This window comes from Pseudophryne corroboree, chromosome 6 (genome assembly GCF_028390025.1).
Source record: "Pseudophryne corroboree isolate aPseCor3 chromosome 6, aPseCor3.hap2, whole genome shotgun sequence".
Classification (NCBI taxonomy): Eukaryota; Metazoa; Chordata; class Amphibia; order Anura; family Myobatrachidae; genus Pseudophryne; species Pseudophryne corroboree.
In genome coordinates this window covers 62,277,743-62,302,940 of record NC_086449.1, presented here as the reverse complement: position 1 = coordinate 62,302,940, position 25,198 = coordinate 62,277,743, and the positions used below count along the sequence as shown (strand labels likewise).

Here is a 25,198-nt window from a genome sequence, read left to right as displayed (position 1 = left end):
CAGGATCCGGCGTTCAACCGCCATGCCGTCAAACGCAGCCGCGGTACGTCTTGGAACAGACAGGCCCCATGCTGCAGCAGGTCCTGTCTGAGCGGCAGAGGCCATGGGTCCTCTGAGATCATTTCTTAGAGTTCCGAATACCAAGCTCTTCTTGGCCACCCGGAACAATGAGTATAGTTCTTACTCCTCTCCTTCTTATTATTCTCATTACCCTGGGTATGAGAGGCAGAGAAGGGAACACATACACCGACTGGTACACCCACGGTGTTACCAGAGCGTCCACAGCTATCGCCTGAGGGTCCCTTGACCTGGCGCAATATCTTTGTAGCTTTTTGTTGAGGTGGACCGCCATCCTGTCCACCTGTGGCCTTTCCCCACGGTGTACAATCATTTGGAAGACTTCTGGATGAAGTCACCACTCTCCCGGGTGGATGGCGTGTCTGCTGAGAAAGTCTGCTTCTCAGTTGTCCACTCCGGGAATGAACACTGCTGACAGTGCTAACACATGATTTTCCGCCCATCGGAGAATCCTTGTGGCTTCTGCCATCGCCATCCTGCTTCTTGTGCCGCCCTGTCGGTTTACATGAGCGACCGCCGTGATGTTGTCTGACTGGATCAGCACCGGCCGGTGTTGAAGCAGGGGTCTAGCCTGACTTAGGGCATTGTAAATGGCCCATAGTTCCAGAACATTTATGTGTAGGGAAGTCTCCTGACTTTTCCATAGGCCTTGGAAGTTTCTTCCCTGTGTGACTGCCCCCCAGCCTTGAAGGCTGGCATCCGTGGTCACCAGGACCCAGTCCTGTATGCCGAATCTGCAGCCCCCTAGAAGATGAGCACTCTGCAGTCACCACCACAGCGACACCCTGGCCCTTGGAGACAGGGTTATCCGCCGATGCATCTGAGGATGCGACCCGGACCACTTGTCCAACAGATCCCACTGGAAGATCCTTGCATGGGACTTGGCAAATGGAAATTCTTCGTAAGAAGCTACCATCTTTCCCAAGGCTCGCGTGCATTGATGCACCGATACCTGTATTTGGATTAGGAGGTCTCCGTCTAGAGACGCCAACTCCTTGGACTTCTCCTCCGGGAGAAACCCTTTTTATCCTGTTCTGTGTCCAGAACCATACCCAGGAACAGTAGACGCGTTGTAGGAACCAGCTACGACTTTGGAATATTCAGAATCCAGCCGTGCTGTTTTAGCACTTCCCGAGATAGTGCTACTCCGACGAACAACTGCTCCCTGGACCTCGCCTTTATAAGGAGATCGTCCAAGTACGGGATAAGTACTTCGGCCATTACCTTGGTAAATACCCTCGGTGCCGGGGACAGACCAACGGCAACGTCTGGAATTGGTAATGACAATCCTGTACCACAATTTTGAGGTACACCTGGTGAAGAGGGTAAATAGGGACATGCAGGTAAGTATCCTTGATGTCCAGTGATACCTTGAAATTTCCCAGGCTTGCAATAATCGCCCTGAGCGATTCCATTTTGAACTTGAACCTTCGTATATAAGTGTTCAAGGATTTCAATTTTAGAATGGGTCTCACCGAACCGTCTGGTTTCGGTACCACAACATTTTGGAATAGTAACCCCGGCCTTGTTGAAGGAGGGGTACCTTGATTTCACCTGCTGGAAGTACAGCTTGTGAATCGCCGCCAGTACTACCTTTCTCCGAGGGCAGCAGGCAAGGCTGATGTGAGGCAACGGCGAGGGGGAGTCGTCTCGAACTCCAGCCTGTATCCCTGTGATACTACTTGCAGAACCTAGGGATCCACCCGTGGGCAAGCCCACTGGTCACTGCAGTTTCCGAGACGCGCCCCCACCGCACCTGTCTCCACCTGTGGAGCCCCAGTGTCATGCGGTGGACTCAGAGGAAGCGAGGGAAGATTTGATCCTGGGAACTGGCTGACTGGTGCAGCTTTTTCCTTCTTCCCTTGTCTCTGTGCAGAAAGGAAGCGCCTGTGACCCACTTGCTTTTCTGAAGCCGAAAGGACTGTACCTGAAAATACGGTGCTTTCTTAGGCTTTTGTGAGGAAACCTGAGGTAAAAATTTTTCTTCCCAGCTGTTGCTGTGGATACGAGGTCCCAGAGACTATCCCCAAACAATTCCTCACCCTTATAAAGGCAGAATCTCCATGTGCTTTTTAAATGCAGCATCCCCTGTCCACTGCCGGGTTTCTAATACCCTCCTGGCAGAATGGACATTGCATTAATTTTGGATGCCAGCCGGCAAATATCCCTCTGTGCATCCTTTATATATAAGACAACGTCTTAAATATGCTCAATGTTAGCAAATATTATCCCTGTCTTAGCGTATTAATATTATCTGACAGGGTATCAGACCACGCTGCAGCAGCACTATTTATGCTGAGGCAATTGCAGGTTTCAGTATATAACCTGAGTGTGTAAATACAGACTTCAGGATCGCCTCCTGCTTTTTATCAGCAGGTTTCTTCAAGGTGGCCGTATCCTGAGACGGCAGTGCCACCTTTTGACAAACGTGTGAGCGCCTTATCCACCCTAAGGGACATCTCCCAACGTGACCTATCCTCTGGCGGGAAAGGGTACGCCATCAGTAACTCTTTAGAAATTACCACTTTCTTATCGGGGGAAACCACGCTTCTTTACACACTTCATTCATTCATCTGATGGGGGAACAAAACACTGGCTGCTTTTTCTCCCCAAAAATAAAACCCTTTTTATATGTGGTACTTGGGTTCATGTCAGAAAATGCGTAACACATTTTTCATTGCCGAGATCATGTAACGGATGTTCCTAGTGGATTGTGTATATGTCTCAACCTCGTCGACACTGGAGTCAGACTCCGTGTCGACATCTGTGTCTGCCATCTGAGGTAACGGGCGTTTTTTGAGCCCCTGATGGCCTTTGAGACGCCTGGGCAGGCGCGGGCTGAGAAGCCGGCTGTCCCACAGCTGTTACGTCATCCAGCCTTTTATGTAAGGAGTTGACACTGTCGGTTAATACCTTCCACCTATCCATCCACTCTGGTGTCGGCCCCACAGGGGGCGACATCCCATTTATCGGCCTCTGCTCCGCCTCCACGTAACCTTCCTCATCCAACATGTCGACACAGCCGTACCGACACACCGCACACACAGGGGATGCTCTGACTGAGGACAGGACCCCACAAAGTCCTTTGGGGAGACCGAGAGAGAGTATGCCAGCACACACCAGAGCGCTATATAATGCAGGGATTAACACTATAACTGAGTGATTTTTCCCCAAATAGCTGCTTGTATACATATATTGCGCCTAAATTTAGTGCCCCCCCTCTCTTTTTAACCCTTTGAGCCTGAAAACTACAGGGGAGAGCCTGGGGAGCGGTCTTCCAGCTGCACTGTGAAGAGAAAATGGCGCCAGTGTGCTGAGGGAGAAGCCCCGCCCCCTTTTCGGCTGACTTTCTCCCGCTTTTTCTGGAATACTGGCAGGGGTAATTTTACATCTATATAGCCTCTGGGACTATATATGATGTATATTTTTGCCAGTCAAGGTGTTATTTATTGCCCTCAGGGCGCCCCCTCCCCAGCGCCCTGCACCCATCAGTGACCGAAGTGTGAGGTGTACATGAGGAGCAATGGCGCACAGCTGCAGTGCTGTGCGCTACCAAGGTGAAGACCGAAGTCTTATGCCGCAGATTTTCCGGACCGTCTTCGTGCTTCTGGCTCTGTAAGGGGGACGGCGGCGCGGCTCCGGGAACGAACACCAAGGTCGGGTCCTGCGGTCGATCCCTCTGGAGCTAATGGTGTCCAGTAGCCTAAGAAGCCCAAACTACCACCTGTTAGGTAGGTTCGCTTCTTCTCCCCTTAGTCCCTCGCTGCAGTGAGTCTGTTGCCAGCAGATCTCACTGAAAATAAAAAACCTAAATATACTTTCTTTCTAGGTGCTCAGGAGAGCCCCTAGTGTGCATCCAGCTCGGCTGGGCACAAGAATCTAACTGAGGTCTGGAGGAGGGTCTTAGTGGGAGGAGCCAGTGCACACCAGGTAGTCCTAAAGCTTTCTTTAGTTGTGCCCAGTCTCCTGCGGAGCCGCTAATCCCCATGGTCCTTACGGAGTCCCCAGCATCCACTTAGGACGTTAGAGAAACATACTTATGTTGTATTCAAACCTTTAGTGTAAGACCTACACTCCCATCTGCACATATAAGTGAATCCTGTTAACAAAAGGCTTAATAGCCTATTCTAATAACACATGCAGCGCTGCTGCTGCTGCTAAGAACACGCTTCTCCCTCCTTGCTGTGTACTTTTCCCTCCTTGCTGTGTGCTTCCCCCCACCCCACCCCCCGTGCTCCGTGTACCGCTCTCTATTACACGGAGCCGGGGCCTACATACGCTGAAGAGGGAGCCGGGAAGCGGCAGTGGGAGCCGGGGAGCACGCTGCATAGAGCCGTGGAGCAGCCTATGCATGGAGAACATGGCCGGCGCGACTCAGGGAGCGGCGGGAGGCAGCGGTAACCAGGTAGCGGCGGTGGGCGCTGGAAGCGGCGGCTCGCACATAAACACAGTGTCCCCACACAGTGGGGCGGCAGCGTGAGCTGACCGCCCCGTCCCAACATACCTGGACCCTGTGGTGAGGGCTATGACGGGGCTTCTTCTGTAAGCTCCGTCCAGCCTTTCCTGCAGGTAATCCTGCACGTGGTTGTGAGGGAGCTCTTTCAGAGAGGCCCGACACGCCACAGCTGCTTGTAGCAGCTTCCACTATCCCGGACCCACGCCTATTGGAAGGGGGGGGGGAGGGATGTGGAACAGTTGAAAAAAAGAAAAATCAAAAATCCAATAAGTGCGGATAAGCTCCACACAAGCCTTGTTGCTATGGTGAGCACCGAAAAAACACTGAGGTACTCTTGGATATGGAGGGGAGGAGTAGTTCCAAATTTAATTTATTCAGTGCCTTGTTCCTGCGGAATCGTCCATATCCCCCCAAGAGTACTCCAGTGACCCCTAGTGGATGAAAAAGAAATTGCCCATGGCAACCAATAAGCACTGACGTAACATCTAGGATTTGCATACTATAAAATGAAACCGAGCTGCTGATTGGTTGATGGGGCCACTTCTCCACTGGCTCACTTCTCCGCTCTTATCACTGCTTAGTAAATGTCCCCCTAAATCACATGGAGCTAAAAGAGAAAAAAAAAAACTCAGGAACAGGCGGTCACACATCCTGCATTCCCGCATAAGCCAATGTGTTTATAATGAGCCCTCCACCCAAGTAGAAGAAAACTGTAAGAGGCAACAGGTGACCGCTATAAAGCCTACAAATGGCCCAAACAAAACTCCAGAATTACCCATTTAGAGTGGAAGCAGAATAGTTCCATGCAAATTTATTATAAAAATGTAGAGGAGGCTGTGGGGACAACCCAATACAGTGTGTGCAGGATGGGAGGGGGGGTTCACAGTAAATGCACAAGGCGTTTTGCATATATAGACATAGATTACTGCATTGGTGCACTATGCAACACCTCTGAACAACACAGCATTTTAAGGATTTTTTCTCAATCTATCTTTCAGCTCTTCAGGTTTGAAGACTCCATTCTCTGTAATTATTCCAGTGATGAGCTCATGAGGAGTGACATCAAAAGCAGGGTTCCAGACCTGAATGCCTGTGGGGAGAAGGGAGTCATCACACCTAGTAATGGGATAAATGACTGTCAAAACATTTGTTCCATAGTCACCCACCTGGAGCCGCCACACGGACGCCATTTATGTCGGTCAACTCGTGACTGGGCCTCTCCTCGATCACAATGCTGCTTCCTGTAGGCAGGCTAAGGTCACATGATGTGCTAGGTGCGGCCACGTAGAACGGGATTCCATGATACTTGGCAGTGATGGCCAACTGGTAGGTTCCAACCTTATTAGCAGTATCACCGTTAGCAACCACTCTGTCGGCTCCCACCACAACAGCTGGGAACAGGAGTGGAATTAGATGAGGGAAAGGAAGCTTTCTCATGCTTCCTAGATAAGTATTGGAAAATATATCTAGGCTGATAAGCAAGGAGTTACGATTACTACCAAATAGTTTAAATGCAATAATGTGAAGGGAAAGAATATAGACCAGAGGTTCTCAAACGCGGTCCTCAAGGCACCCTAACGGTCCAGGTTTTAGGTACATCCATGGCTCAGCACAGATGGTTAAAATAAGATTTTACTCACCAGTAAATCTATTTCTCGTAGTCCGTAGTGGATGCTGGGAACTCCGTAAGGACCATGGGGAATAGACGGGCTCCGCAGGAGACTGGGCACTCTAAAAGAAAGATTAGGTACTATCTGGTGTGCACTGGCTCCTCCCTCTATGCCCCTCCTCCAGACCTCAGTTAGGATACTGTGCCCGGAAGAGCTGACACAATAAGGAAGGATTTTGAATCCCGGGTAAGACTCATACCAGCCACACCAATCACACCGTATAACTCGTGATACTATACCCAGTTAACAGTATGAAATATAACTGAGCTTCTTAACAGATTGCTCAACAATAACCCTTTAGTTAGGCAATAACTATATACAAGTATTGCAGACAATCCGCACTTGGGATGGGCGCCCAGCATCCACTACGGACTACGAGAAATAGATTTACCGGTGAGTAAAATCTTATTTTCTCTGACGTCCTAGTGGATGCTGGGAACTCCGTAAGGACCATGGGGATTATACCAAAGCTCCCAAACGGGCGGGAGAGTGCGGATGACTCTGCAGCACCGAATGAGAGAACTCAAGGTCCTCCTCAGCCAGGGTATCAAATTTGTAGAATTTAGCAAACGTGTTTGCCCCTGACCAAGTTGCAGCTCGGCAAAGTTATAAAGCCGAGACCCCTCGGCAGCCGCCCAAGATGAGCCCACCTTCCTTGTGGAATGGGCTTTTACTGATTTAGGATGCGGCAATCCAGCCGCAGAATGCGCCAGCTGAATTGTGCTACAAATCCAGCGAGCAATAGTCCGCTTAGTAGCAGGAGCACCTATTTTGTTGGGTGCATACAGGATAAAAAGCGAGTCAGTTTTCCTGACTCCAGCCGTCATGGAAACATAAATTTTCAAGGCCCTGACTACATCCAGTAACGTGGAATCTTCCAAGTCCCTAGTAGCCGCAGGCACTACAATAGGTTGGTTTAAGTGAAAAGCTGATACCACCTTAGGGAGAAACTGGGGACGAGTCCTCAATTCTGCCCTATCCATATGGAAAATCAGATAAGGGCTTTTACATGACAAAGCCGCCAATTCTGACACCCGCCTGGCCGAAGCCAAGGCCAATAACATGACCACTTTCCACGTGAGATATTTCAGATCCACAGTTTTAAGTGGCTCAAACCAATGTGATTTCAGGAAACAACACCACATTGAGATCCCAAGGTGCCACAGGAGGCACAAAAGGGGGCTGAATATGTAGCACTCCCTTTACAAAAGTCTGAACTTCAGGCAGTGAAGCCAGTTCTTTCTGGAAGAAAATCGACAGAGCCGAAATCTGGACCTTAATGGAACCCAATTTTAGGCCCATAGTCACTCCCGACTGTAGGAAGTGCAGAAAACGACCCAGCTGAAATTCCTCTGTAGGGGCCTTCCTGGCCTCACACCACGCAACATATTTTCGCCAAATACGGTGATAATGGTTTACGGTTACTTCTTTCCTGGCTTTTATCAGCGTAGGAATGACTTCCTCCGGAATGCCCTTTTCCTTTAGGATCCGGAATTCAACCGCCATGCCGTCAAACGCGGCAAGTCTTGGAACAGACAGGGCCCCTGCTGTAGCAGATCCTGTCTGAGCGGCAGAGGCCATGGGTCCTCTGAGATCATTTCTTGAAGTTCTGGGTACCAAGCTCTTCTTGGCCAATCCGGAACCACGAGTATCGTTCTTACTCCTCGCCTTCTTATTATTCTCAGTACCTTTGGTATGAGAGGCAGAGGAGGGAACACATAAACCGACTGGTACACCCACGGTGTCACTAGAGCGTCCACAGCTATCGCCTGAGGGTCCCTTGACCTGGCGCAATATCTCTTTAGCTTTTTGTTGAGGTGTCTGCTGAGGAAGTCTGCTTCCCAGTTGTCTACTCCCGGAATGAACACTGCTGACAGTGCTATGACGTGATTTTCCGCCCATCGGAGAATCCTTGTGGCTTCTGCCATCGCCAACCTGCTTCTTGTGCCGCCCTGTCGGTTTACATGGGCGACTGCCGTGATGTTGTCTGATTGGATCAGTACCGGCTGGTTTTGAAGCAGGGGCCTTGCCTGACTTAGGGCATTGTAAATGGCCCTCAGTTCCAGAATATTTGTGTGTAGGGACGACTCCTGACTTGACCAAAGTCCCTGGAAATTTCTTCCCTGTGTGACTGCCCCCCAGCCTCGAAGGCTGGCATCCGTGGTCACCAGGACCCAGTCCTGTATGCCGAATCTGCGGCCCTCTAGAAGATGAGCACTCTGCAGCCACCACAGTAGAGACACCCTGGTCCTTGGAGACAGGGTTATCAGTCGATGCATCTGAAGATGCGATCCCGACCACTTGTCCAAGAGGTCCCACTGGAAGGTCCTTGCATGGAACCTGCCGAATGGAATTGCTTCGTATGAAGCCACCATTTTTCCCAGGACTCGTGTGCAGTGATGCACCGATACCTGTTTTGGTTTCAGGAGGTCTCTGACTAGAGATGACAGCTCCTTGGCTTTCTCCTGCGGGAGAAACACTTTTTTCTGTTCTGTGTCCAGAACCATCCCCAGGAACAGTAGGCGTGTGGAAGGAACCAGCTGTGACTTTGGAATGTTTAGAATCCAGCCGTGCTGTTGTAGCACTTCCCGAGATAGTGCTACTCCGACCACAACTGCTCCTTGGACCTCGCCTTTATAAGGAGATCATCCAAGTACGGGTAATTAAAACTCCCTTTTTTCGAAGGAGTATCATCATTTCTGCCATTACCTTGGTAAACACCCTCGGTGCCGTGGACAGTCCAAACGGCAGTGTCTGGAATTGGTAATGGCAATCCTGTACCACAAATCTGAGGTACTCCTGGTGAGGAAGGTAAATGGGGACATGCAGGTAAGCATCCTTGATGTCCAGGGATACCATGTAATCCCCCTCGTCCAGGCTTGCAATAACCGCCCTGAGCGATTCCATCTTGAACTTGAATCTTTTTATGTATGTGTTCAAGGATTTCAAATTTAAAATGGGTCTCACCGAACCGTCCGGTTTCGGTACCACAAACAGTGTGGAATAGTAACCCCGTCCTTGTTGAAGTAGGGGCACCTTGACTATCACCTGCTGGGAATACAGCTTGTGAATTGCCTCTAGCACAGCCTCCCTGCCCGAGGGAGTTGTCGGCAAGGCAGATTTGAGGAAACGGCGGGGGGGAGACGCCTCGAATTCCAGCTTGTACCCCTGAGATACTACTTGAAGGGATCCACCCGTGAGCGAACCCACTGATCGCTGAAATTTTTGAGGCGGCCCCCCACCGTACCTGGCTCCGCCTGTGGAGCCCCACAGTCATGCGGCGGATTTGGAAGAAGCGGGGGAGGACTTTTGTTCCTGGGAACCTGCTGTTTGTTGCAGCTTTTTTCCCCTACCTCTGCCTCTAGACAGAAAGAACCCGCCTTTTCCCCGCCTGTTTTTCTGGGGTCGAAAGGACTGTACCTGATAATGCGGCGCTTTCTTAGGCTGTGAGGGGACATGGGGCAAAAATGCTGACTTCCCAGCTGTTGCTGTGGAAACTAGGTCTGAGAGACCATCCCCGAATAACTCCTCACCCTTATAAGGCAAAACTTCCATGTGCCTTTTTGAATCTGCATCCCCTGTCCACTGCCGAGTCCATAAGCCTCTCCTAGCAGAAATGGACAATGCACTTATTCTAGATGCCAGCCGGCAGATCTCCCTCTGTGCATCTCTCATGTATAAGACTGATGCTTTTATATGCTCTACGGTTAGCAATATAGTGTCCCTGTCTAGGGTGTCAATATTTTCCGACAGGGAATCTGACCATGCAGCAGCAGCACTGCACATCCACGCTGAAGCAATAGCTGGTCTCAGTATAACACCAGTGTATGTATGTATGTATGTGTATATATATATATATATATATATATATATATATATATATATATATATATATATATATATATATACACATACATACATACATACACATATACTTCAGGATAGCCTCCTGCTTTCTATCAGCAGGTTCCTTTAGGGCGGCCGTATCCGGAGATGGTAGTGCCACTTTTTATGACAAACGTGTGAGCGCTTTATCCACCCTAGGGGGAGTTTCCCAACGTGACCTATCCTCTGGCGAGAAAGGGAACGCCATTAGTAATTTTTTTGAAATTACCAATTTTTTAATCGGGGAAAGCCCACGCTTCTTCACACACTTCATTTAATTCTTCAGATGGGGGAAAAACTATTGGTAGTTTTTTCTCCCCAAACATAATACCCTTTTTTGAGGTACCTGGGTTTATATCAGAAATGTGTAATACCTCTTTCATTGCCTCAATCATGCAACGAATGGCCCTAGTGGACATTAAATTTGACTCTTCGTCGTCGACACTGGTATCAGTATCCGTGTCGACATCTGTGTCTGCCATCTGAGGTAGTGGGCGCTTTAGAGCCCCTGATGGCCTTTGAGTCGTCTGGGCAGGCACGAGCTGAGAAGCCGGCTGTCCCGCATTTGGCATGTCGTCAAATTTTTTATGTAAGGAGTCGACACTTGCACGTAATTCCTTCCATAAGTCCATCCACTCAGGTGTCTGCCCCGCAGGGGGTGACATCACATTTATAGGCATCTGCTCTGCCTCCACATAAGCCTCCTCATCAAACATGTCGACACAGTCGTACCGACACACCGCACACACAGGGAATGCTCTAAAAGGAGACAGGACCCCACAAAAGCCCTTTGGGGAGACAGAGAGAGAGTATGCCAGCACACACCAGAGCGCTATATAATGCAGGGACTAACTGAATTATGTCCCCTTATAGCTGCTATAAGTTATACTGCGCCTAAATTTAGTGCCCCCCCTCTCTTTTTTACCCTTTCTGTAGTGCAGACTGCAGGGGAGAGCCAGGGAGCTTCCTTCCAGCGGAACTGTGAGGGAGAAATGGTGCCAGTGTGCTGAGGGAGATGGCTCCGCCCCTTTTTCGGCTGACTTTTCTCCCGCTTTTTTATGGATTCTGGCAGGGGTAATTATCACATATATAGCCTCTGGGGCTATATATTGTGATTATTTTGCCAGCCAAGGTGTTTTTATTGCTGCTCAGGGCGCCCCCCCCCCCCAGCGCCCTGCACCCTCAGTGACCGGAGTGTGAAGTGTGTATGAGGAGCAATGGCGCACAGCTGCAGTGCTGTGCGCTACCTTGGTGAAGACTGAAGTCTTCTGCCGCCGATTTTCCGGACCATCTTCATGCTTCTGGCTCTGTAAGGGGGGCGGCGGCGCGGCTCCGGGAACGAACACCAAGGACGGGTCCTGCGGTCGATCCCTCTGGAGCTAATAGTGTCCAGTAGCCTAAGAAGCCCAAGCTAGCTGCAAGCAGGTAGGTTCGCTTCTTCTCCCCTTAGTCCCTCGTTGCAGTAAGCCTGTTGCCAGCAGGTCTCACTGTAAAATAAAAAACCTAACATATACTTTCTTTCTAGGAGCTCAGGAGAGCCCCTAATGTGCATCCAGCTCGGCCGGGCACAGAAATCTAACTGAGGTCTGGAGGAGGGGCATAGAGGGAGGAGCCAGTGCACACCAGATAGTACCTAATCTTTCTTTTAGAGTGCCCAGTCTCCTGCGGAGCCCGTCTATTCCCCATGGTCCTTACGGAGTTCCCAGCATCCACTAGGACGTCAGAGAAATCAAATTGACTGAGGTGCTATTTAAGTCACCTGTTGCTAAGCATGGAAAAACTTCTAACCTGGATCGTTGGGGGTGCCTTGAGGACAGCGTTTGAGAACCTCTCTATAGACAATTGATGCCAATGAAGTTTATCTTTCTATCAGTATACTATAGTAACACGTCAAGGCGTTATTGGTGAACATCCAGATCTGTGATACACGTGTATCACTGCATTTGGTAAATTACCTTAAGTGATAGCCATGACTGACCAATTGCTTTTTATTTAGGCCTTAAACTATTTAAATGCAGACAGGTTTGGATCGTTCTCAGTGCAGCCGCACTCATTGGCCAATTTCAGGCCAGCTTTGGCTACATCATCCAAACGGACTGATATAATGGCCACATGCAGAGCCACCTTAAGTCATAGCAAGGGTCATCATCACGCTATACCATTAGAGAGCGACAATAACACTGAACCGGTTACTTCCATGTGGCACTCACCGCTGACCTGACGTTCTCTCATGGTGACTGCCGCCATGCTGTCGGTGATAAGAGTGGCTGGAATCTTCTCATATACTAACTCATAAGCGGTGAGCCTGGAGCCCTGGTTATAGGGTCGGGTCTCTGTGCAGAAAACCTGTGATAGACGGCCAAGGGCGTGAAGGGAGCGCACCACACCTGCCACAAAGCCACAGATAATGAGAGCAAATACAGAAGAAGATCAATTCCATTCCAGTGCGCTTGATTACAGTCAGAGATCAGATTCCATATACTTCAAAAATGGGTGCACAGGGAATGGCCAGCATTAAAAGAGTTGGGAGTCTAGAACAATGTGCAGCCAATGGGAGCAGCAGATCGGTTAAGAGCAATCAGGGATACATTTACTGAAGCGCAGTTGTACAAAACTAGAAGTGTCGCCCATAGCAACCAAACGGACTGTAATTATCATATATTCTATGAAATATTTATTTTGGAAAAACGAGTTTTATGGTAAGAACTTACCTTTGTTAAAACTCTTTCTGCGAGGTACACTGGGCTCCACAAGGAATGGACAATGGGGGTGTAGAGTAGGATCTTGATCCGAGGCACCAACAGGCTCAAAGCTTTGACTGTTCCCAGAATGCACAGCGCAGCCTCCTATATCACCCCGCCTCCCAGCACAGAAGCTCAGTTTTTAGTTAACCAGCCCAATGCAGTAGCAGGAAAAGAGACGACAACGGTTAGTAGCCACATACACCACACTCTCACGACAGGAGAAGTGTCAGCGGCTAATGCCCTACCAACCCAAAGAAGCTAAGTGCGTCAGGGTGGGCGCCTTGTGGAGCCCAGTGTACCTCGCAGAAAGAGTTTTAACAAAGGAAAGTTCTTACCATAAAACTCGTTTGCTGCGGGGTACACTGGGCTCCACAAGGAATGGACAATGGGGATGTCCTAAAGCAGTTCCTTATGGGAGGGGACGCACTGTAGCGGGCACAAGAACCCGGCGTCCAAAGGAAGCATCCTGGGAAGCGGCAGTATCGAAGGCATAGAACCATGTGAACGTGTTCCTTGAGGACCACGTAGCCGCCTTGCACAATTGATCAAGGGTCGCACCACGTTGGGCCGCCCAAGAAGGTCCAACAGACCAAGTAGAATGGGCCGTAATGTGAGCAGGAGCCGACAACCCAGCCCTCACATAAGCATGTGCAATCACCATTCTAATCCATCTGGCCAGGGTTTGCTTGTGAGCAGGCCAGCCACATTTGTGAAATCCAAACAAAACAAAGAGAATCAGATTTTCGAATAGAAGCTGTTCTCTTCACATAGATACGGAGAGCCCGTACCACATCCAAAGACCGCTCTTTGGGAGACAAATCAGGAGAGACAAAAGCCGAAACCACAATCTCCTGATTAAGGTGAAACGAAGAAACCACCTTAGGTAAATATCCGGGACGAGTCCTAAGAACCGCCCTGTCACGGTGAAAAATCAGATATGGGAAACTACAGGACAAGGCACCCAGATCCAACACTCTTCTAGCAGAGGCAATAGCCAGCAAGAACACCACCTTAAGGGAAAGTCACTTAAGGTCAGCTGAACCAAGGGGTTCAAATGGAGGCTCCTGCAACGCCTCCAAAACCAACGACAAGTCCCAAGGAGCCACAGGCGGGACATAGGGAGGTTGGATACGCAACACACCCTGAGTGAAAGTATGAACATCAGGTAAAAGTCGCAATTTTTCTCTGAAACCACACAGACAAGGCAGAAATATGAACCTTGAGGGAGGCCAGACGCAGGCCTAAATCTAGGAATTGCTGCAGAAAAGCCAAAAAGTTTGGCTGTACTAAACTTGGAAGCATCATAATTGTTAGATGCGCACCAAACAAAGTAGTAATGCCAGACCCTATGATAAATCCGAGCAGAAGCCGGTTTACAGGCCCGCAACATAGTTTTAATGACCCCTTCAGAAAACCCTTTAGCCCTCAAGACGGAAGCTTCATGAGCCACGCAGTCAAAGATAGCCGGGCTAGGTCCTAGTAGACACAGGGGCCCTGAACGAGGAGGTCTGGGCATTGTGGAAGTAGAATTGGACGCTCCGATGATAGACCTGCAGGGCCTGAGAACCAGTGCCGTCTGGGCCACGCTGGAGCTATGAGAAGCAGATTTCCTTTTTCTTGCTTGAACTTCCGAATTACCCTGGGCAGGAGTGACACCGGAGGGAACACATACGGCAGCCGAAACCTCCACGGCACCGCCAGCACATCCACGAATGCTGCTTGAGGATCCCATGTCCTTGCTCCGAAGACCAGAACCTTGTGATCATGTCGAGACGCCATCAGATCCACGTCTGGAAGACCCCACTTTTCCACGAGGAGTTGAAACACTTCTGGATGGAGGCCCCACTCGCCAGCATGAACGTCCTGACGACTGAGAAAGTCCGCTTCCCAATTCAGGACTCCCGGAATGAATATTGCCGATATGGCCGGTAGATGGCGTTCCGCCCAACGTAGAATCCGTGAGACTTTCTTCATTGCCAAACGGCTTAGAGTGCCGCCTTGATGATTTATGTAAGCCACCGTGGTGGCGTTGTCCGACTGTACTTGAACAGGACGGTTCTGAATTAAATGCTGGGCCAGGTTCAACGCATTGAAGACCGCCCGCAATTCCAGAATGCTGATCGAGAGGAGAGATTCCTCCTTGGTCCACCGACCCTGAAGGGAGTGTTGCTCCAGCACCGCGCCCCAACCTCTTAGACTGGCATCTGTCGTCAACAGGACACAGTTAGATATCCAGAAGGGACGACCCCTGCACAATTGTTGGTCCCGAAGCCACCAGTGTAGCGACAGACGGACCTCCGGAGTCAAGAAGATCATTTGAGACCTGATCCGCTGAGGCAGGCCGTCCCACTTGGCTAGGATCAGCCTCTGGACGGGGCGAGAATGGAATGGAGCATACTCCACCATGTCGAATGCCGATACCATCAGGCCCAGCACCTGCATTGCCGAATGTATCGACACTTGCGGACGAGAAAGGAAGCAACGAATCCTGTCCTGAATCTTCAGGACTTTCTCTGGAGACCAGAACAACCTCTGGTTGTGAGTGTCCAACAACGCTCCCAGGTGCACCATGCTCTGAGCAGGGACCAGGGAGGATTTCTTCCAGTTGATGAGCCACCCGTGGGCTTGTAGAAACTGGACCGTCATATCCAGGTGACGCAGGAGAAGATCTGGGGAATTTGCCAGGATTAACAAGTCGTCCAGATACGGTAGTATCCTGCCCCTTGACGGCGGAGTACCACTGTCATAACTTTGGTGAAGACTCGCGGAGCCGTTGTTCAACCAAAAGGTAACGCCCGAAACTGGTAATGTAGGTTGCCAACAGTGAACCTCAGGTATTGTTGAGGTGACAGTGCTATAGGAATATGCAGGTAAGCATCCTGTATGTCCAGGGAGACCATGTAGTCCCCAGGTTCCAAGGCCAGAACTATAGAGCGAAGGGTTTCCATACGGAACTTGGAAACCTTCACAAACTTGTTCAATGCCTTGAGGTTGAGAATGGGCCGGGAGGACCCATTCGGTTTCGGGACTAGAAAAAGCGGAGAATAGTATCCCCGGCCCCTCTGAGCAAGAGGCACCTGTACTAAGACTCCTGTATCCAAGAGTGTCTGTACCACAGAGTGTAGAGTTTTTGCCTTTGTCTGGTCCAAAGGGACGTCTGTCTGGCAAAATCGATGAGGTGGTCGGTATTTGAAGGCTATGGCGTAACCTAGAGTGACGACTTCCCGTACCCAGGCATCTGAAGTGGTCTTCAACCATTCCTGGGAATACCCTAGAAGCCAGCCCCCCACCCTGGGATCCCCCAGGGGGAGGCCCGCCCCGTCATGCGGCAGGCTTATCGGTCTTGGCAGCTGGCTGACTGGCAGCCCAGGCTCTTTTGGGCTTCGGCTTACCAGGTTTGGAAGTGCGGGCTTGCTTATGGTACGCCTGACCTTTTGTTTTACCTGAAGGACGAAAGGACGTACCTTTAGCCTTCGACACAGAAGGAGCGGTATTAGGCAGACAGGCAGTTTTGGCAGTAGCCAAGTCAGCCACAATCCTATTTAAGTCCTCCCCAAACAGAATATCTCCCTTGAAAGGGAGTACCTCCAGGGTTTTTCTAGAGTCCAGATCCACAGACCAGGATCACAGCCACAATATCCAGCGAGCCAGGACAAACGTAGTAGAGGCCTTGGCTGCTAGGATACCGGCATCAGAAGCCGCCTCTTTAATATATCGAGAAGCTGTGACAATATATGACAAGCATTGTCTAGCATGGTCAGAAAAGATTTCAGCTTCTAACTCCAAGGCTCGTGCTTCAATAGCCTCTGCAGCCCATGTAGCTGCAATAGTGGGCCTTTGTGCAACACCCGTGAGGGTGTAAATCGCTTTCAGACAACCCTCCACACGTTTATCCGTAGGCTCTTTTAGAGACGCGACGGTAGTGACAGGTAGAGCTGAGGAAACCACCATCCTAGTCACATGCGAGTCTACCGGAGGAGGCGTTTCCCGATTTTTAGACAACTCTGGCGCGAGGGGATAGCGAGCCAGCATCTTCTTTTGAGGCACAAACTTCGTACCCGGGTTTTCCCAGGGTTCACGACGTATATCCACTAAGTGGTCAGAGTGAGGTAAAACTTGCTTAACCACCTTCTGACGCTTGAACCTATCTGGTTTCTTAGGAGGGATGGATGGCTCGGGATCATCCGTAATCTGCAGAATTAACTTAATAGCCTCCAAAAGATCAGGAACATCCACATGTGAACTACCCTCCCCATCAGCCGTATCTGAGTCAGAACCTGAGGGGTCAGTATATGTGCTGTCTTCATCAGACGAGGTGTCAGTGACAGCAGTGGATTGTGAGGAGATAAGCACTCGCTTAGAGGACCTCTTGGACTTAGGAGAGCGTTGGTCAGACTGTTTAGTAGTCCAGGACTGGTTCAACTTCTTTAATTGAGCAGATAAATTGTCCGCCCACGTCGGATTAGCTGCATGGACCACATACGGTTGTTCCGGCATTGGGGGTCCCATAGGGGAAGTTAGTTTATGAACTAGCGTATGCAAAAGCGTGGAAAAAGCGGCCCACGGTGGGTCAGTATTTGCCTCCGTTGCCACAATCCCACTGGGGGGCAAGGAGCCCCCAGAACCAGAGCCCACAGCTTCTATAGTCTCCTCATATGGCCCCGTGGCGTCAGCAACACCGGCTGTGTGTTCAGCCCCAGAACCGTTACCCTCAGAAGCAGACATGATATAACTTGCAGTATGAGGTTAACAAAGTACAATTATCAGCAACACTACCTCTGAACCCAAACCCCTGCGCAGTGTAGTCAGCACCAGCCTGAGATAAAGGAGAGATAAGGTGACTAAATCAGAGAAAAATACGTAATACAGTATATCTTTGTGAAAATCCTATATTAGATAACACCTGACGCACCAAGCCCCCTCAGGTTATGAAATATAGGGATAGCAGGTTGAGTGAAAGACACGAAATGGACACCACTCAGCTATCAAATGCACACACAGAAAGTCACAGTTTGTACAATGCAGAAATATTACAGACAATAATACTGCACTGGACTAGCTTACACAGCTATACAACAATAGATATAACAGTACACAGTAAGAACTGGATGTATATCACAGGGTAATTGTACTATAAAACCCTGACTAAGTGCACTCTTTCTTAACTATCACTGTCTAACAAGGCAGGTAGAATACTTAAGTGTCATGTAAAGTCACAGCGCTGACAACCAGGCGGCTTTACATAGGATGATTTGCCCAAGCAGTCCCAGGAACAGTGAGCTGAGGGATAACGGCGCCGCAGACACTGACAGGGAGTGAGGAAAAGACAGATATACAGCTCCAGGGCGGGAACACTTGCTAGAAATGGCGCCCTGGGGCTGGGGGAGGGGCTTCAGGTCTAAGCCTTATCCCCTCTGCGGGCAAAACCACCGGGTACTGTGGGCGATATAAGAATTGGTTTAGAGAGAAAACCTGACCTGCGCCCATGCCCTGGTGATCTAGTGGGATCGCCTGTACTGCCACAGTGTCCACCGCCAGCGCGCGCGCGGCCCGCCTCCCACTGACCGCGCCAGATCGCGATAAAGACCGGGTCCCGCAAGTGGGACCCACTTACCACCTCCCGAAGCTCGGCCACGCGATCCTGGAGAGCCCCAGCCGTGTGTGTCTAACGTGAAGAAAACCGGAGCCTCTGCTGTAGGTACCCGGCAACCAGGGCTCGGGAGTGTACAGCGCCGCTGGGGAGAGCTGGAGCTGCAGCAGTGAATGTCACAAAACATTTACCACCGCTGCTGCCCTTGAAGTCTTCACTTTTTACCTCATTAAAAGCTTTTCTTAGGGCTGCTTGGAGCAGCCCCTCTGTTAAGTGCCTGCTTACTGTAGCACCAACTTACAAAACTGAGCTCCTACGCTGGAAGGCGGGGTAATATAGGAGGCGGCGCTGTGCATTCTGGGAACAGTCAAAGCTTTGAGCCTGTTGGTGCCTCGGATCAAGATCCTACTCTACACCCCCATTGTCCATTCCTTGTGGAGCCCAGTGTACCCCGCAATAGAAAATGCACTTTAGGAAATGTACCACTTAATACTGCAGCAGCACAGCCAATTCCTGCATGTCCAATACAAAGCAGAAGGAGCAGCAAACCATTAACATCATTATGTGAGGATCCTATCACACTGATTTCAGATGATTGTGAGGTCAAACACAACTATATATAAAACAGTACTTGCATCCAACTGATAAACAAAGTATTTGTTGTTGATCTGCAGTGAAAGCTTAATCATCCCACCCTGCATATTCTCTTGTACCTTGCTCAGATCGGATTTCCAGCAAAGAGTCTGGAGACCATAGCAGCACATCCACTGCCATCTCAATGCCTGATTACAAGAGCCATATTATCACCTAGGCTGAAGCCTAAGGGCCCCTAGGGCTCCAATGGTTAAAAGGCACTTTGCGCTGTAGCAAGGCACACTCATAGTAAGCTGGGGTTTGTTACGAGTCAATATGGGGGGGGGGGGGGGGGCAGTGGACCAATACTATAGGAAAAAGAAAAATGGGGCTGGGGGGGTTTAGTGGTTCAAGATATGATCGATTACCCTTCTGTTTTGGAGGTGTGGATCTGAATTGTCCTGTAACTCATCTATGTCATGAAAGGAAAAACGAAGCAAAATACAGCATTAGTTTTCTCTTACCCAAAGCGGTGCCATAGCCAGCGGTGGCCAGCGACCCCGTGTTACAGTGGGTCATTATACAGACCCCACCTGTGACGTTTGTGGTCTGAAGGATGTGTTGCGCTCCTAGGTCTCCGATCAGGCGATTATCCTTGACATCCTTCTCCAGAAGGCTTTCGGCCCACTGGATCACACTGCGAGGAGAACAGAGTTTGAGGTAGAAGAGCACTAAAGTTATGGAATATTCACAGGTATGGCTGGCTTAATGTGTACCTTTCGGTAAGCCCCTGGATGGTAGCTCCCGGCTGTTCCGCCATCTGTGCCAAGAATGCATTCAGCTCATCTGCCGCTCTCTTCATGTTGACTGCGGTTGGCCGGGCACTGACCAAGTGATCCATCGATTCCCGGACAAAGGCGAGAAGGTCAGACACCTGCTGTGGGGGACTGGAGGCCAACTCGACTGCCAAGCTAAGGGACCCCACAATGGCAATTGCTGGAGCTCCACGGACCTAGATAAGGCAATGCAGCTTACTCACTTCAGTTGTTTAATATTATCTCCTCTATCTGGCAGTAACAGTATTTTACAGGGAATGAAAAGCTAAAATATTATTGGGCATGGGAATTTGATTAATGGCAGAATGTTCTTAGAATCTACACATTACTGTAGGGTAATTCCATGATTATGGAAACCAGAACATCTTTTCCTGAAAGTGGCCACAATTAGTCTTGTAGTGAAAATGTATATTCTCTGAAGTTAATATTTTGTAAAACCAAAGATAAACACCTGTTTTATAAATCATAAGTTGGCAGCATTGTTTATTCAAGATGGCAGTCTGTGGAACGCGGTGGTGATTTTGTGCCTTATCTGGAAAAAAAATTGGGCCTACAGTTGATGACGAGGCAAATATTGATACACACCAGATTATAAGAATCTTACCAGAGCCACAATTTGATAATATGCTTAAACTGTATTTTCAAGATGTTAGCTTTGATAATGATGTAGTTTAATTGACAGATTTAAATGGTTTTTGCAAGTATTTTGGAACATGTCGTGTCTGTCACAATTTCTATGTCGTGTCTGTCACAGGAACAATGTTAAATAAAATATTTACTTGAAATTTCTTATCTTCTTTACCCAACCAAGCCAACAACTCTATCATTCTCAGTGTTAAGTCATGGAACTGTAGGTTTCATATTTTGGAAGATTTGGAAGGAAGTTATACTCATCCTGAATTTGTGTTCCCGTTTAGTGTCGTGTCTGTCACATAATATGTGTACCTGTATAATTCTGATAATTACAGAATTAAACTTCCCTGTTACTTTAACAGTTAACTGATTATAGTTTATAACTAGCATAGTTTGCAGAACTTCTGATATTTTATTCATGAAAAAAAATAAGAATTTACTTACCGATAATTCTATTTCTCGGAGTCCGTAGTGGATGCTGGGGTTCCTGAAAGGACCATGGGGAATAGCGGCTCCGCAGGAGACAGGGCACAAAAGTAAAGCTTTTACAGGTCAGGTGGTGTGTACTGGCTCCTCCCCCTATGACCCTCCTCCAGACTCCAGTTAGGTACTGTGCCCGGACGAGCGTACACAATAAGGGAGGATTTTGAATCCCGGGTAAGACTCATACCAGCCACACCAATCACACCGTACAACTTGTGATCTAAACCCAGTTAACAGTATGATAACAGAGGAGCCTCTGAAAGATGGCTTCCTAAACAATAACCCGAATTAGTTAACAATAACTATGTACAAGTATTGCAGATAATCCGCACTTGGGATGGGCGCCCAGCATCCACTACGGACTCCGAGAAATAGAATTATCGGTAAGTAAATTCTTATTTTCTCTATCGTCCTAAGTGGATGCTGGGGTTCCTGAAAGGACCATGGGGATTATACCAAAGCTCCCAAACGGGCGGGAGAGTGCGGATGACTCTGCAGCACCGAATGAGAGAACTCCAGGTCCTCCTTTGCCAGGGTATCAAATTTGCAAAAATTTACAAACGTGTTCTCCCCTGACCACGTAGCTGCTCGGCAGAGTTGTAATGCCGAGACCCCTCGGGCAGCCGCCCAAGATGAGCCCCCCTTCCTTGCGGAATGGGCCTTAACAGATTTAGGCTGTGGCAGGCCTGCCACAGAATGTACAAGTTGAATTTTGTTACAAATCCAACGAGCAATCGACTGCTTAGAAGCAGGTGCACCCAACTTGTTGGGTGCATACAGTATAAACAGCGAGTCAGATTTTCTGACTCCAGCCGTCCTTTAAATGTATATTTTTAAGGCTCTGACAACGTCCAACAACTTGGAGTCCTTCAAGTCGTCTGTAGCCGCAGGCACTACAATAGGCTGGTTCAGGTGAAATGCTGATACCACCTTAGGGAGAAAATGCGGACGCGTCCGCAGCTCTGCCCTATGTCGAATGGAAAATTAAATAAGTGCTTTTATAAAACAAAGCCGCCAGTTCAGATACTCTCCCGGCCGAAGCCAGGGCCAGTAACATAGTCACTTTCCATGTGAGATATTTCAAATCCACATTCTTTAGTGGTTCAAACCAATTGGATTTGAGGAAATCTAAAACTACATTTAGATCCCACGGTGCCACCTTAGGCACCACAGGAGGCTGTATATGCAGTACTCCTTTGATAAAAATCTGGACCTCAGGGACCGAGGCCAATTCTTTTTGGAAGAATATTGATAGGGCCGAAATTTGAACCTTAATAGATCCCAATTTGAGACCCATAGACAATCCTGATTGCAGGAAATGTAGAAAAACGACCCAGTTGAAATTCCTCCATCGGAGCACTCCGCTGCTCGCACCACGCAACATATTTTCGCCCAATACGGCGATAATGCTTCGCGGTGACTTCCTACCTTGCCTTTATCAAGGTAGGAATGACTTCTTCTGGAATGCCTTTTCCTTTTAGGATCTGGCATTCAAACGCCATGCCGTCAAACGCAGCCGCGGTAAGTCTTGAAAAAGACAAGGACCCTGCTGAAGCAGGTCCCTTCTCAGAAGTAGAGGCCACGGATCGTCCGTGACCATCTCTTGAAGTTCCGGGTACCAAGTCCTTCTTGGCCAATCCGGAGCCACTAGTCTTACTCCTCTTTGCCGTATAATCCTCAATACCTTTGGTATGAGAGGCAGAGGAGGAAACACTTATACCGACTGGTACACCCAAGGTGTTACCAGCGCGTCCACAGCAATTGCCTGCGGATCTCTTGACCTGGCGCAATACCTGTCCAGTGTTTTGTTGAGGCGAGACGCCATCATGTCCACCATTGGTTTTACCCAACGGTTTAATAGCATGTGGAAAACTTCTGGATGAAGTCCCCACTCTCCCGGGTGAAGGTCGTGTCTGCTGAGGAAGTCTGCTTCCCAGTTGTCCACGCCCGGGATGAATACTGCTGACAGTGCTATCACGTGATTCTCCGCCCAGCGAAGGATCCTGGCAGCTTCTGCCATTGCCCTCCTGCTTCTTGTGCCGCCCTGTCTGTTTACATGGGCGACTGCCGTGATGCTGTCCGACTGGATCAACACCGGTCTTCCTTGAAGCAGAGGTTCCGCCTGGCTTAGAGCATTGTAGATTGCTCTTAGTTCCAGAATGCTTATGTGAAGAGACTTTTTCAGGCTCGACCACACTCCCTGGAAATTTTTTCCCTGTGTGACTGCTCCCCAGCCTCTCAGGCTGGCATCCGTGGTCACCAGGATCCAATCCTGCATGCCGAATCTGCGGCCCTCCAATAGATGAGCCTCCTGCAACCACCACAGAAGGGATACCCTTGTCCTCGGCGACAGGGTTATCCGCAGGTGCATCTGAAGATGCGACCCTGACCATTTGTCCAGCAGATCCCTTTGCATGGAATCTGCCGAAAGGGATTGCTTCGTAAGAAGCTACCATTTTTTCCCAGGACTCTTGTGCATTGATGTACAGACACCTTTCCTGGTTTTAGGAGGTTCCTGACCATGTCAGATAACTCCTTGGCTTTTTCTTCGGGAAGAAAACCTTTTTCTGAACTGTGTCCAGAATCATCCCCAGGAACAGCAGACGAGTTGTCGGCATTAATTGGGATTTTGGAATATTCAGAATCCATCCGTGCTGCTTTAGCACCTCTTGAGATAGTGCTAAACCCATCTCTAGCTGTTCTCTGGACCTTGCCCTTATTAGGAGATCGTCCAAGTATGGGATAATTAATACGCCTTTTCTTCGAAGAAGAAATATTATCTCGGCCATTACCTTTGTAAAGACCCGAGGTGCCGTGGACAAACCAAACGGCAGCGTCTGAAACTGATAGTGACAGTTTTGTACAACGAACCTGAGGTACCCCTGGTGTGAGGGGTAATTGGAACGTGGAGATACGCATCCTTGATGTCCAAGGATACCATAAAGTCCCCTTCTTCCAGGTTCGCTATCACTGCTCTGAGTGACTCCATCTTGAACTTGAACTTCTTTATGTACAGGTTCAAGGACTTCAGATTTAGAATAGGCCTTACCGAGCCATCCGGCTTCGGTACCACAAAAAGAGTGGAATAATACCCCTTCCCTTGTTGTAGAAGAGGTACCTTGACTATCACCTGCTGAGAATACAGCTTGTGAATGGCTTCCAAAACCGTCTCCCTTTCTGAGGGGGACGTTGGTAAAGCAGACTTCAGGAAACGGCGAGGTGGCTCTGTCTCTAATTTCAACCTGTACCCCTGAGATATTATCTGCAGGATCCAGGGATTTACCTGCGAGTGAGCCCACTGCGCGCTGTAATTCTTGAGACGACCGCCTACCGCCCCCGAGTCCGCTTGCGAAGCCCCAGCGTCATGCTGAGGCTTTTGTAGAAGCCGGGGAGGGCTTCTGTTCCTGGGAAGGAGCTGCCTGTTGCTGTCTCTTCCCTCGTCCTCTGCCTCGTGGCAGATATGAATAGCCCTTTGCTCTCTTATTTTTAAAGGAACGAAAGGGCTGCGGTTGAAAGGTCGGTGCCTTTTTCTGTTGGAGAGTGACTTGAGGTAGAAAGGTGGATTTCCCGGCCGTAGCCGTGGCCACCAAATCCGATAGACCGACCCCAAATAACTCCTCTACGCATCGCCTGTCCACTGTCGTGTCCATAAAGCTCTTCTGGCCGAAATGGACATAGCACTTACCCGTGATGCCAGTGTGCAGATATCTCTCTGTGCATCACGCATATAAAGAAATGCATCCTTTATTTGTTCTAACGACAGTAAAATATTGTCCCTGTCCAGGGTATCAATATTTTCGATCAGGGACTCTGACCAAACTACCCCAGCACTGCACATCCAGGCAGTCGCAATAGTTGGTCGTAGTATAACACCTGCATGTGTGTATATACCTTTTTGGATATTTTCCATCCTCCTATCTGATGGATCTTTAAGTGCGGCCGTCTCAGGAGAGGGTAACGCCACTTGTTTTGATAAGCGTGTTAGCGCTTTGTCCACCCTAGGAGGTGTTTCCCAGCGCTCCCTAACCTCTGGCGGGAAAGGGTATAAAGCCAATAACTTCTTTGAAATTAGCAGTTTTTTATCGGGGCACCCCACGCTTCATCACACACGTCATTTAATTCTTCTGATTCGGTAAAAACTACTGGTAGTTTTTTCACACCCCACATAATACCCTGTTTAGTGGTACCTGTAGTATCAGCTAAATGTAACATCTCCTTTATTGCCAAAATCATATAACGTGTGGCCCTAC

General features: G+C 49.2%; 1 protein-coding gene across 1 annotated transcript in view; it reads right to left on the bottom strand.

Moving 5' to 3' along the window:
- Positions 1-5,312: 5,312 nt before the first annotated feature.
- MRI1 (methylthioribose-1-phosphate isomerase 1) overlaps positions 5,313-25,198 on the bottom strand; it is a 32,934-nt gene continuing 13,048 nt past the window's right edge. Inside the window, exons 2-6 of the mRNA XM_063931056.1 lie at positions 19,773-20,008; positions 19,521-19,693; positions 12,300-12,476; positions 5,701-5,925; positions 5,313-5,624 (exon numbers count right to left, since the gene is read on the bottom strand). Coding sequence (XP_063787126.1) covers positions 5,503-5,624; positions 5,701-5,925; positions 12,300-12,476; positions 19,521-19,693; positions 19,773-20,008 — 933 coding nt within the window. The 3' untranslated portion in view covers positions 5,313-5,502. The remainder of the gene's footprint in view (positions 5,625-5,700; positions 5,926-12,299; positions 12,477-19,520; positions 19,694-19,772; positions 20,009-25,198) is intronic.